Here is an 11,321-nt window from a genome sequence, read left to right on the forward strand (position 1 = left end):
AGGATGACAGCAGCTGTTGCATAAAAACACTTGAAAGATTCCTTAATGGCAGACACACACATATTTCTCTAAAGAATTATGACTTTCAATGACACAAGCACTAATAAATCAGCAATATAGTAGTATAATATAGTAGCAATTTAGAATCTGTGCGTGAAAACTCCAAATAATGCTGGAACAGAAGATTAGCACACAACAGTGTTTATTGACCAAAGAAATTAGTCCAGAGATTTAACATGACAAACGTGACATTTGGACTTGAAAACTCAAACAAATCAAACTACCCAGTGCAGTATCTTATTCATAAATAAAGGCACTAAGCTTACTAACAACATTTTTCTTTTCTATTTGAGGTTTATTTATACCAGTTATTCAATACAGTACATAACCATACTTTTTAATGAATGAAAAAAATAAAATAAAAATCTTTTGAACCATTTGATAAGTGCCAAATATGAGATACGCAGAGTCAAACACAAAGACATCTGTTTATCAGGATATTCAATAAAATATCAAAACATTTTTGCTCTGACTTCATGCTATTTTATCCCAAACTGAGTAATGACATATTAGAGCTCCGAGAAACTTGACTTTTCACTTGTAACTAGCAGACCAGCAGGAATATATGGAAAATGAATTCTACCAATGAATAAAAAATAAAGGTAATGCGATTCTTTCAATCTCACAATTCATTCAATTCATTCATTCTCATTTTTTTCTTACAATTCTGAGTTTAGGCCTATATCTCACAATTCAGACTTTTTTTCTAGCATGTTTATAACTTGCTATTCTGAGATATAAACTAGCAGTTCTAAAAAGACTATAAAGTCTTGTTGTGAGTTTAAACTCGCAATTATGAGATATAAATTTGCTGTCCTGATAACCGCAATATTGTAATATCGCGCTATTGTCCAGCCAGCCGCTGATTGGTGGGAAGTAACCGCAACAAATGCGATGTTCACTTTATTTTCATGAGGCTATGCCCTTCTTGTTTTACACTTAATCCTCATGTATTGAATGTTCAATTTGTTAATAATCATAAGAGTGAAGTGAGTAATATTTTTTACATACTTTTTACGTCGTGTGTACCATTGTGATTTGTACCGTTACATAGGTTCCATAGATTTGCACTAATTAGGCAGAAAGAGAGATCATTGGAGCATGCACTATTACCTGCATCTGTCCTTCTTCAGGTCATGTTATATATATATTTGTGAAAAAAAGAAACAGTTCACCCAGAAGATGAAAGCGATATCTTTTTCATAGCATCCATTCAGCGTTTTACAAGATTTCCCATGACTGTGTCAGTGCTGTTCAGTGCATTGATTCAACTGCATTGTTCTTGATGAATAAAACAGCAGTTTTCAGCACTACGCAGGTACACTGAAGTGGCACTCAATGTTAAATTAATTTCAACACCATATTTCATTCATGAACGGAGCATTTTTAAATGTAGGCTATTAGTTGACTCACTCGAAAAGACAGTCACTTGCCGCCACCTCCTGGTGTAATAATGCAACTGCACCGACTGGCAGCCTGTGTGAAACGAGCGCAGAGACAAGTCCCTGTCCCTGTCACTGCTGCAATGTCAATAACACAGTCCTCTTGTACAGTCAGAAATTTCTTCACCTGATAGCCCTAATCTGAGTAGAAAAATATTGTTGATTTGATTGCGAGAAGATTTACAATTCTGAGAAGAAAAGTCTGAATTGTTAGATATGAACTTGCAACCGCGAGGAAAAAAGTTATAAGAAAAACAGATTACATTCTGAGTCAGAATTGTGAGATAAAAAGTCACAATTACTTATTTTTTTTATTGATATTGTTTTTTTATACTGTGGTGGAAATAAGCTTCCATAAGAATATGTTAAAACTAAAATGGTGAAACTAAAGTGTCTATCAGTAATCTCTGTGTTGCTTCTATCGCAGGTGTCCTGTTCACAGTATAACATTGTTTTAAAGCTTAAGGCTGTTTCGACAAGTACATCATGTAAATCCAGCACAAGTGGTCATGTGTATGAGATTAAACCATGTTTAGTAGTTGAAACGTGCTGAAAGCCTTTTTTAAGAGAAACCAATGGATTCTTTTCAGTCTCTCAGGCTTGGTACAAAGGCACGACTCGTTTGATGTTCTGTCTGCAGATGGGACAGATGGGTTGTGGCAAGGCCTGATAGCAGCGGAAACAGCAGCACACGTGTCCGCAGTCCAGCAGCACGCAGCCTCGTGGGTTACTCAGGCATATCACGCACGCGTTCTCCGATACCTCCATGCCGTTCTCTTCTTCTCCTCGCTCCCCTGCACCCATCAGTTCAAACTCCCTCCTCATGTTCTCCTGCTCCCATCGCAGCTTCAATTGGCGGTAGTACCTGCGTCCCGCCCACATCAGCACTGCCACACCTGCCAATGCGCAAATGCATGCCAGCACCCTCCACACCTCTGCCTGCCCTTCCTGCTCCAGCCGCAGGGTTTCAAAGTCATCTGTGCTCAGGAAGTACTCCGAGCCATTGGTGGGTGGGCGGATTTTTGGGAGGCGGTCCGTGTCCAGGATGAGCTCGCCCACTGCGGTCAAAGAGGCACCCACTTTCAGCATCTCCTCTGTTTCCAGTTGACCTTTGGGCTTCTCTCCACTCAGGTACTGACCAATCAGGTCCGTGAATCCATAACTGGCCTGGTGGAACTTCTCATGGATGATGTCCATATTGGGACCCGTGGCCTCCAGGGGACAGAGCACACGCACAAACGCCTTGTTTACACCCAGCAGGTTAAAGGGCACAGCATTCACACGCTGGTGAAGCACACGCTCGCTATCTGTCCTGAAAGATGTGAAAGAGAATCATGTGTTTTAGAAATGCCATGTTAGACTGACACATATACAATACTGTTTGGAGTTTTATATATATATTTTTTTTTAAAAAGTGACTTATGCTCACAAAGGCTGCATTTATTTATCCAAAATACAGTAAAATATAAATATTGTGAAATAGTATCACAATCTAAAATAACTGCTTTCTATGTTAATGTATTTTAAAACGTAATTTATTCCTGTGATACAACGCTAAATTTTCAGCGTTCATTACTCGTCTTCAGTGTCACATGATCCTTCAGAAATCATTCTAATATGCTGATTTAATGATTATTATTAATGTTGAAAACAGTTATGCTGATTAATATTTTTGTACAAACAGTGACACGTTTTTTCAGGATTCTTTAATGAATAGAAAGTTCAAGAGAGCAGCATTTATTTGAAACAGAAATCTTTTGTAACATTACAAATGTCTTTACTGTCACTTTTGAATAATTTAATGCATCCTTGCTGAATAAATGTATTCATTTCCTTCTAAAAGAAGATAAAATCTTACTGTCTCCAACCTTTTGAACGGTAATGTATATTTACATTAGTAAGGGACCAGGACTTACCAAGTGCGTGCTAAACTGTTCCACACAAGTTTGTGTTCTCGGAGGACCAGTTTCTGGATGACACCAACAGTGCCTTCCTGAAACTGACTCCTTAACGGTTCCCCAATGGGCTGCACTGTACCTACAGAGAGAGAAAGTGGGAACAAGTCAGTGGAAAGTGAAAGAGAGATTGAGTTATGTTCTACAGATCAGCTGAGACACTATAATGGAAAGTGAATGTTACCCTCGATGACCACATACTGCAGACATTTCCCTGGCGTGGCATTCAAAAGATCTACTAACTTTTCATCCAGCGGCAAAACTGGAGCTTCCTAACATCAAAAACAAATTTGTTTGTTTTTAGAAATTTCTCCTACTCTTTCATTGCTTCAGGTGTACACTTTAAATCCAAAGAACAAATTCCAAGCACTAATAATCTCCATGTACCCAAGTTATATTTATATAAATGCATATATAGTGTCTAAATTGTCATTTTTGCAAAGTTACTCACATTAAGCTTGTCCACAGTTTTGCATTTCTTCCTGTAGATGTAATAAAACAGACCAGAGAGAGCCACACTTGAACCCAAACACACCATCTCCAGTGTCCGGATGGGGAAATCCTCCATCTTCCACCTCACCCTCGTCCTCTTCCTCTTCTCTAGACTACTGAACACAGAATGAAATCAAAATGAACAGGTGCAAGATTCAAGAGGAATCAAGAGAAACCTATGGTGATTTGATTCAGCATTGATTTTCATTCATTTTTACTACTGCTGTTCATTTAGCAGATGCTTTTAATTACATTAACACGGGTTAGTTTCTTCTTCTGTTTTTTTTTTTTTTTTAAATAGTTCAAAAAATGTCCAATTTAAATAACTGATGTCATATAGAGTTCAGCTGACATTAAAGTTTGTGACATTAACAACTAGATGTGTCATAAACAAACTTAGATGTTGGCTCGAGAGCCTGGTTAAAAAAAAAAAAAAGAATTAAAAGCTTTAAGGTTATAGTTTAAAAGTTATCCAGGTCAGCAAGAATCTCAAACCAACAGACAAGAAGATTTTCTAGCTGAATACAGACAGAAGCAAAAATGAAAGACAGAGAGAGAGAGATGACAAAGTCTTTGTTTTACACTGGAATTGAACATTTCGATTTTGTTTTGATTGTCTATTTAAGAGAAACCGACATAATAACACTACCAACACCACTGCAATGAAATATACATAAGAATAACCACAGTTCAGCAGACAAGGCAAATCATCTGTGGGCTGTCAAAATAATGTGACCCATAAATGACCTTTAAAGACTTTAACCTAATACTTTGACCACGGTTACATATGTATGCTCATATATACACATTAAAGTTCTGTCTGAAACAACAGAAATGAATATAGCGTGAATAAGAAGCAGAAATCACCTTTTACACTCACGATCCTCCTGAATTCATTTCCGAAAACGGCGAAGTTGTTTAGGTCACGTGGCACGTTAATGCGCGAGGACCTCTTATAGGAAGCTATGAATTTCGCCTGACCGTGAATTTGGGGCGGGGGACGGGTTAGCCTCTATTTTAAGACAGTCTGACAAGCTAGCAGTTAGCCAAAGAGTAATCAGTCGTTTTTTTGGATTCAACTTAAACTAATCTACATTTTTATGTAACCAAAAAAGAGAAACAAACAAATATATAAATAAATACTTCCTAACAGCATACTGTATGTATTCACAATTTGGATGGCTTTTTCAATGCCATTTTTGCCCTGCGATCGAATCCTTTTTTACCCCACTCATCGAACTTTTAATTTGGAACTCGAAGTTTCCGATTCCGGCTCACGTTTATGATTGAATCCGCTGACTTCACCAAGGCGGCCAACATGGCAGGAGGAAAAAGGAAATCCTCTACTCTACCATCAAGAATTCAGAAAACACTTTCCTCCATATGGCAGGACAAACACATGGTGCTGTTCAAAGCAGAGTACACCTTCTTGGTCACGGCCGTCCTTTGGTTCTTGGAAATTGGGATTAACATTTGGGTGATCCAAAGAGTTGCATGTAAGTGCAGTAGAAATCAATCACTGATATGATCCTTGGATAATTACAAGTAATTGTTAACAATTCAGTAATAGAACAACAAACTAAAGAAACTGCTTGATGTTCAAATAGGATAGCAGGGCATGCTTATTAATGCATTCATTCATTCATTCATTCATTCATTCATTCATTCATTCATTTCATATAGACTCAAATGTCCAACTCAACTCTGCCTTCCAAAATTGTAGTCTGGTAAAGTTGTGCATTTGATCCGTCGGGACCTAATTAAAGGGAACACGTGCACAGACTCCCTGCTCATGCCACTGTCAGTCACGCGCACCATATACCCAAAATGACAACATGACACTGAATAGCAGTGTGCAGAGAGATGCCAGTTATAAGTGCGATCGTGATTCCTCTGTCTGATGATGTAAGTGTTGTGTGTAGATACAGAGATCGACTGGAAGGCGTATATGGATGAGGTGGAGGGAGTTATTAACGGCACATATGACTACACACAGCTGAAGGGCGACACGGGGCCGCTGGTGTAAGTGTCAACATAAAAAAATGTGTGTGGTGTATTCCAGCTTTTAGATGTCCAGTAGTCTTCTCTTCATGTGTACCTCTGAGAATGGCATATTAAATGAAAATTTGGCCACTAATCATTTACTGGATTTTATATACTGTATGTGTATTTCAGGTATCCAGCTGGTTTTGTGTATGTATTCACTGGGCTGTATTATCTTACTGATCATGGACAGAATATTCGTTTGGGTCAGTATGTGTTCGCTGTGTTCTATCTCATCACTCTCCTGCTTGTGTTCCGCATTTACCATCGCACCAAAAAGGTAATGAACCCATATAATGCCAATCCATTATACATACTGTGCATTCTGTTCAGTCAGTTTTTATTACACCCAAGAATTGCCAGCATTTTTTTTTTACAAACCACTGTTCAAAAATTTTGGGTCTGTAAGAAAGGGGAGGGGCATTGGATGCACTGAGTTGTAAAAAAAAAAAAATATATATATATGTATGTATGTATGCATGTGTATATATATGAACTTTCTATTCATCAAAGAATCACAAAAAAATGTATCACGGTTATATATATTACAGAAATATATTAAGCAGCACAACTGTTTTCCACATCTAAATCATGTGTAATAAAATGATTTCTGAAGGATCATTTGACACTGAATACTGAAGTAATACATTCAGCTTTGTGTTGCAGAAATACATTACATTACATTACATAACATAGATGTTAATAAAAATATATTATTTTAAATAGTAAAAAATAGTTCACAATATTTCTGTTTTTACTGTATTTTTGATCTGCTTTTGCTTGGTGAGCATAAGAGACTTCTTTCAAAAATCTTACAACCCCAAACTTTTGAATGCTGGTGTATAATTTATGTAATACAGTATTTCTACAACATGTATTATTAGTTCTACGACCTGTATATCCAACTTCAGCTAAACAACTTTTGCAAAACAAAAACCTTTAAACTATGTAATCCAGCAACTACTCATCACTATGTTACAAAGACAAAAATCTTACTAATAATGCAGTGCACTGGTAATTTCTGTTTTTATTATGTTTTTGTCATTTACAGAAGTTTGTATTCATGATTCTGAAAGTGTCTTATTAATAGTGCTTGTCTGTTTATTCTTCTCTAGGTTCCTCCATATGTGTTCTTCTTCATCTGCTGTGCTTCGTATCGAATTCACTCCATTTTCGTCTTGCGTCTCTTTAATGATCCGGTGGCCATGATGCTGTTATTTGGAGCCATCAATCTCTTCCTGGATGGCCGCTGGACTCTAGGATGTGCCCTCTACAGGCAAGTAGAAACAACATCTTCATTCTACATGGAGTGATGGATGAATGCTAAGCGAAACTGAATAATTGAATTACAGAATATACTATCAGGCATATTTGTAACTTTTTTTTAACAATATTTCGATGCCTGATTTCTTCATCACTTTGTAACATAAGAATAATTATCGCTTGATAAATGGTCATTTCAGCAGTGTGTGTGTGCATTTAAAGTGTATATTTGTCTGTGCTGTGGACAGTTTAGCTGTGTCTGTGAAGATGAATGTTCTGCTCTTCGCTCCTGGTCTCCTTTTCCTTCTCCTGTGTGAGTTCGGTCTGTGGAAAACTTTACCTAAACTCACTCTCTGTGCTGTCATTCAGGTTAGACGCACATAATTAAACTCATTCACATATTTATTGAGTGATTCTTTTAGTCTTTTTGATGTTTTACACTAGCTTTTCATGTACAACTCTGATTTTTCCCGTTCAGCTGGTATTGGGACTGCCGTTCCTCTTTGTGAACCCTGTTGGGTATGTTAGCCGGGCCTTTGACCTGGGCAGGCAGTTTCTTTTTAAGTGGACAGTGAACTGGCGTTTTCTTCCCGAGGATGTGTTCTTGAGTCGTTACTTCCACCTTGCTCTGCTTCTGGCTCACATTACCATGTTGCTTCTGTTTGCGCTGAAGAGATGGAAGAGGTACGAAAATCAAATCCTACAATTAAACTTGGGATTAGTGGCAGTATTTTACATGGTTGAATCAAAAACAATTTAAAGGGCTTTTAATAGGACTTGCAGCTTCATTTGTTGAACAAAACTATAACTACAAGTCTAAGGCCAATATTAAGGCTTCTTGGTAAACTAAATATCCTGCAGGTCTTTTTATTCTACTGATTGTGTCATTTAAAAAATTGTGTTTATTACAGGTCTGGGATCAGTATTTGGTCTATTCTAACAGATCCGTCTGAGAGAAAAGAGACTGTACACAAGCTCAATGCTGATCATATCCTTTTTATGATTGTTTTAATCAAATGTAAGATGGCTTGGATTTAAATCATTTTAAATAAACCAGGCATTCCTGAACTTTGTACTATTAGTCCTAGTCGATATAATGAGAATGGTTCCTTAACCCAGATCATACAGACAGTTCTGGTTCTTTACACTTCTAATTTCATTGGCATGTGCTTCAGTAGATCTCTGCATTATCAGTTTTATGTCTGGTACTTTCATACGCTGCCATACCTGTTGTGGAGCGGAGGAGTCAAGAAACTTGCCCATCTGCTCAGGTAAAACACAGACACGTGGATTAACTGTTTTTTTTTTTCTCATAAATTTTGTGTGTGTGTTTGTACATTTTAGTTAGTTTCGTTTGTTGTGCAAAGTGACTATCACAACAACCAGAGTATATTTGTTGATTAATAATAAACCGCTATATGGAGCAGAATTTGGACCAGTGAGATTTCACTGTGGGCACAGACACCATGTTATGTGGTAGAAACATTAGTTAATGCATTAGGCAGTGCTCATTTATAAGGACTCTCTGATGGTCCTGGGTACGTGTGAAAGAGGCTTGGGACAGTTGATGTAAATGTGCATCATCACTGAAGTTAATTTAATCATTTAAAAATTCAAGTGTTTTTAAACCTTTTGTTTGCATGAAGAATTAGATTAATGTTTAATTAAATATATATTTATATTTAATTATATATATTTATATATAAAAAAAATATGAACCACTAGTAGGGCCAGTAGAAAAATCCTTAGAATTAAGTCCTAATTAGGAATCATGAATGAAATTTTTTACACCATTCATTAATCTAGGTTAATTTTTATTTATAAACACACTATTATTAATTGTTAATTCATCTTTGTTTATTACATTAAATGAATGTTAATTTATTCAACTTAGAATGTAAAAATGCACTAGTGTATATATATATATATATATATATATATATATATATATATATATATATATATATATATATATATATATATATATATATATATATATTATATATATATATATATAGAAATGAACACTTTCTGGACAGTTATTTTCATTGTTAGTTCATGATATCTAATGCATTAACTAGTTAACAATCGTAGTTGATTAGTACAAATTTGTTATATGTCAAACCTCCCCACCTCCCCCCTTCCCAAATCATCTGTGTATCATTCGCTCTCTTTTAGGGTGTTGGTTCTGGGTCTGATTGAACTGTCCTGGAACACGTATCCGTCCACCAACTACAGCTCTCTATCACTGCACGTCTGCCATCTCATCATCTTGCTCTGTTTGTGGCTTAACCCGACTCCAGCTCTTCCGTCTCAGAAGTCAGAGAACAAAGCTAAGCGCCACTGATCCCTGACCTGCCCAGGGCACTCGCTGTGTGGGATGATCCCTGGCCTCCAGCCCCTGTCTGCAAGCTCCTGTACCAGAGGCACACATAGGGGTGGCCAGGGACCTGTGCCCTGAGTGATGCTGAAACGGTATCAAGGTTTTGTTAATGGAGGAAATTACTCTTCATTTCTATGCAGCTTATCAGCACAGTTGACCTGTGAGACCTCAAGGATCTCTTCTTGTTGGCCATTGGACTCATTCAGTACAGTTTATTTGAACAAGAAAAGTTATATATAACAGAATATCTCTGCATTTCAACATTTGTGTTAATATTCAGGGATTTGTTTTCATTTAAATGGGTAGTTCACTCAAAAATTTAAATTGTGTCATCATTGTGTCATCGCTCACCCTCAAGTCGTTCCAAACCTGTATGACTGACTGACTTCTGTGGTACATGAAGGTATTTTAAAGGACTTGTATGTACCATTGTATGGGGATGGGGGAGGAGTATCTATTTTAAGAAAAACACATACAGGTTTGGAACAACATGATGGTGAGTAAATGATTACTGAATTTTCAGTTTTGGGTGAACTATCCCTTTAATAGTTGATTTTTTTCACATTCATTCATTCACAATTGTCTATAAGCTCAACAGGATAATATAGTTACATTTATAGGGCACAAAGGAACCGCATAGATCTGCTTTTCCATTTTGTTTTATTTTAAGGCAACCATGAACCTCTAGTAGTTCCTGTGTTTGTTTTCTATCTTTGGCTTTGTCCTTTTCTAGCATGAAGAGCGAGAGATTCAATGCTGAAATGCTTCATATTAAGAGTGTGATTTTTATTTTTCTGTGATGAAGAGTGAATGATTGTTCTTATTAATCTTATTCTCACGATCTGCTTGCAGTTTTTTTTTTTTTTTGCATGACATGGATTTGCTTAATCCCAAAGTGTAGTCGATAATCATAATACAACTGTTGTCCATGATTTTATTCCATTTCCAAGGCTTTTGACAGGCTCACAGCTAAGAAAGTCTGGGCAAAACCAGGTTGAAGGTACAGTGAACGATTAAAGCCCTTACTGTTTGAAACAACAGTATCTCAAAACCTGAGGAAGCATCATTTGGAATCATTCAGAGCATTTTATTGTATAGATTTGTGATTGAAAATAAAAAGTCATAATTTCATAACATTCATAGTTACCATAGTTATGATTCTTCTTATGATTGAACATGAAAAATATAGCCCCCAATTTGCAGATTGTTTTTGTGGTGTTACTTGAAAACTCTTGCTTTTAAGCAAACTCTACAAACAAACTAAATGGTTAAATCCAAAATCTCTCAAGAAGGCCAAAAGTAAGCAGTCATTGCCAAACACACAGAATTCAATTGCTGTCAAAAACAAAACAAATGATCCTACAAAAATACAATTTACCAATGTTATTTAGACTGTTTATATGGTTAACAGCGCTTAAACGGAGTAATACTGACAGAATCAGTCACTGCAAAAAAAGGTGCCTTGAAATAAAGTCCAGTTTAGTCTAAAACTTGACTAAAGTAAGAAATAGATTAATCAAATTCAAGCAGCTGTTGAACTGCCGTTCAAAAGATCAGTAAGATTTTTAAAATGTTTTTAAAAGAAGTCATTTATGCTCACCAAGGTCACATTTATTTGATCTAAAATACAATATTATTGTGAAATATTATTACAATTTAAAATAAATGTTATCTATTTTAATA

At 36.3% G+C, this 11,321-nt stretch overlaps 2 protein-coding genes across 3 annotated transcripts; one reads left to right on the forward strand and one right to left on the reverse strand.

Moving 5' to 3' along the window:
- Window positions 1-185: 185 nt before the first annotated feature.
- Window positions 186-4,959, reverse strand: mul1a (mitochondrial E3 ubiquitin protein ligase 1a). Of its 2 annotated transcripts, none has more exons than XM_019080706.2 (5): window positions 4,817-4,959; window positions 3,909-4,065; window positions 3,642-3,729; window positions 3,419-3,539; window positions 186-2,814 (listed from the first exon to the last, which is right to left on the reverse strand). In XM_019080706.2, exons 2-5 carry the CDS (start codon window positions 4,023-4,025, stop codon window positions 2,097-2,099), a joined length of 1,044 nt encoding a protein of 347 aa, XP_018936251.1. In that variant the 5' UTR covers window positions 4,026-4,065; window positions 4,817-4,959; the 3' UTR covers window positions 186-2,096. The 2 variants fall into 2 exon arrangements, with proteins under 2 accessions (XP_018936251.1, XP_018936252.1); XM_019080707.2 differs by having other exon boundaries at window positions 3,909-4,062; window positions 4,817-4,951.
- Window positions 4,960-5,052: 93 nt separating this feature from the next.
- LOC109063669 (ALG3 alpha-1,3- mannosyltransferase) lies at window positions 5,053-10,890 on the forward strand. The gene is made up of 9 exons (XM_019080704.2): window positions 5,053-5,445; window positions 5,872-5,971; window positions 6,125-6,272; window positions 7,108-7,268; window positions 7,504-7,624; window positions 7,734-7,939; window positions 8,167-8,243; window positions 8,382-8,526; window positions 9,434-10,890. The coding sequence occupies exons 1-9, from the start codon at window positions 5,232-5,234 to the stop codon at window positions 9,600-9,602; spliced, it is 1,341 nt and encodes a 446-aa protein (XP_018936249.2). The 5' UTR covers window positions 5,053-5,231; the 3' UTR covers window positions 9,603-10,890.
- The last annotated feature ends 431 nt before the right edge of the window (window positions 10,891-11,321 follow it).

The sequence above is a fragment of the Cyprinus carpio genome, chromosome A2, assembly GCF_018340385.1.
Source record: "Cyprinus carpio isolate SPL01 chromosome A2, ASM1834038v1, whole genome shotgun sequence".
Taxonomy (NCBI): Eukaryota; Metazoa; Chordata; class Actinopteri; order Cypriniformes; family Cyprinidae; genus Cyprinus; species Cyprinus carpio.

Bases quoted from the DNA above. Each gene is read 5' to 3' on its own strand.
- mul1a (XM_019080706.2), bottom strand. From the start codon at position 4,025: ATGGAGGATTTCCCCATCCGGACACTGGAGATGGTGTGTTTGGGTTCA. The intron at 3,730-3,908 runs GTGAGTAACTTT...TTTTGATGTTAG, and splicing joins AAACTGTGGACAAGCTTAAT to GAAGCTCCAGTTTTGCCGCT. The intron at 3,540-3,641 runs GTAACATTCACT...CTCTCTCTGTAG, and splicing joins GCAGTATGTGGTCATCGAGG to GTACAGTGCAGCCCATTGGG.
- LOC109063669 (XM_019080704.2), top strand. From the start codon at position 5,232: ATGATTGAATCCGCTGACTTCACCAAGGCGGCCAACATGGCAGGAGGA. The intron at 7,625-7,733 runs GTTAGACGCACA...TTTCCCGTTCAG, and splicing joins CTCTCTGTGCTGTCATTCAG to CTGGTATTGGGACTGCCGTT. The intron at 8,527-9,433 runs GTAAAACACAGA...GCTCTCTTTTAG, and splicing joins AAACTTGCCCATCTGCTCAG to GGTGTTGGTTCTGGGTCTGA.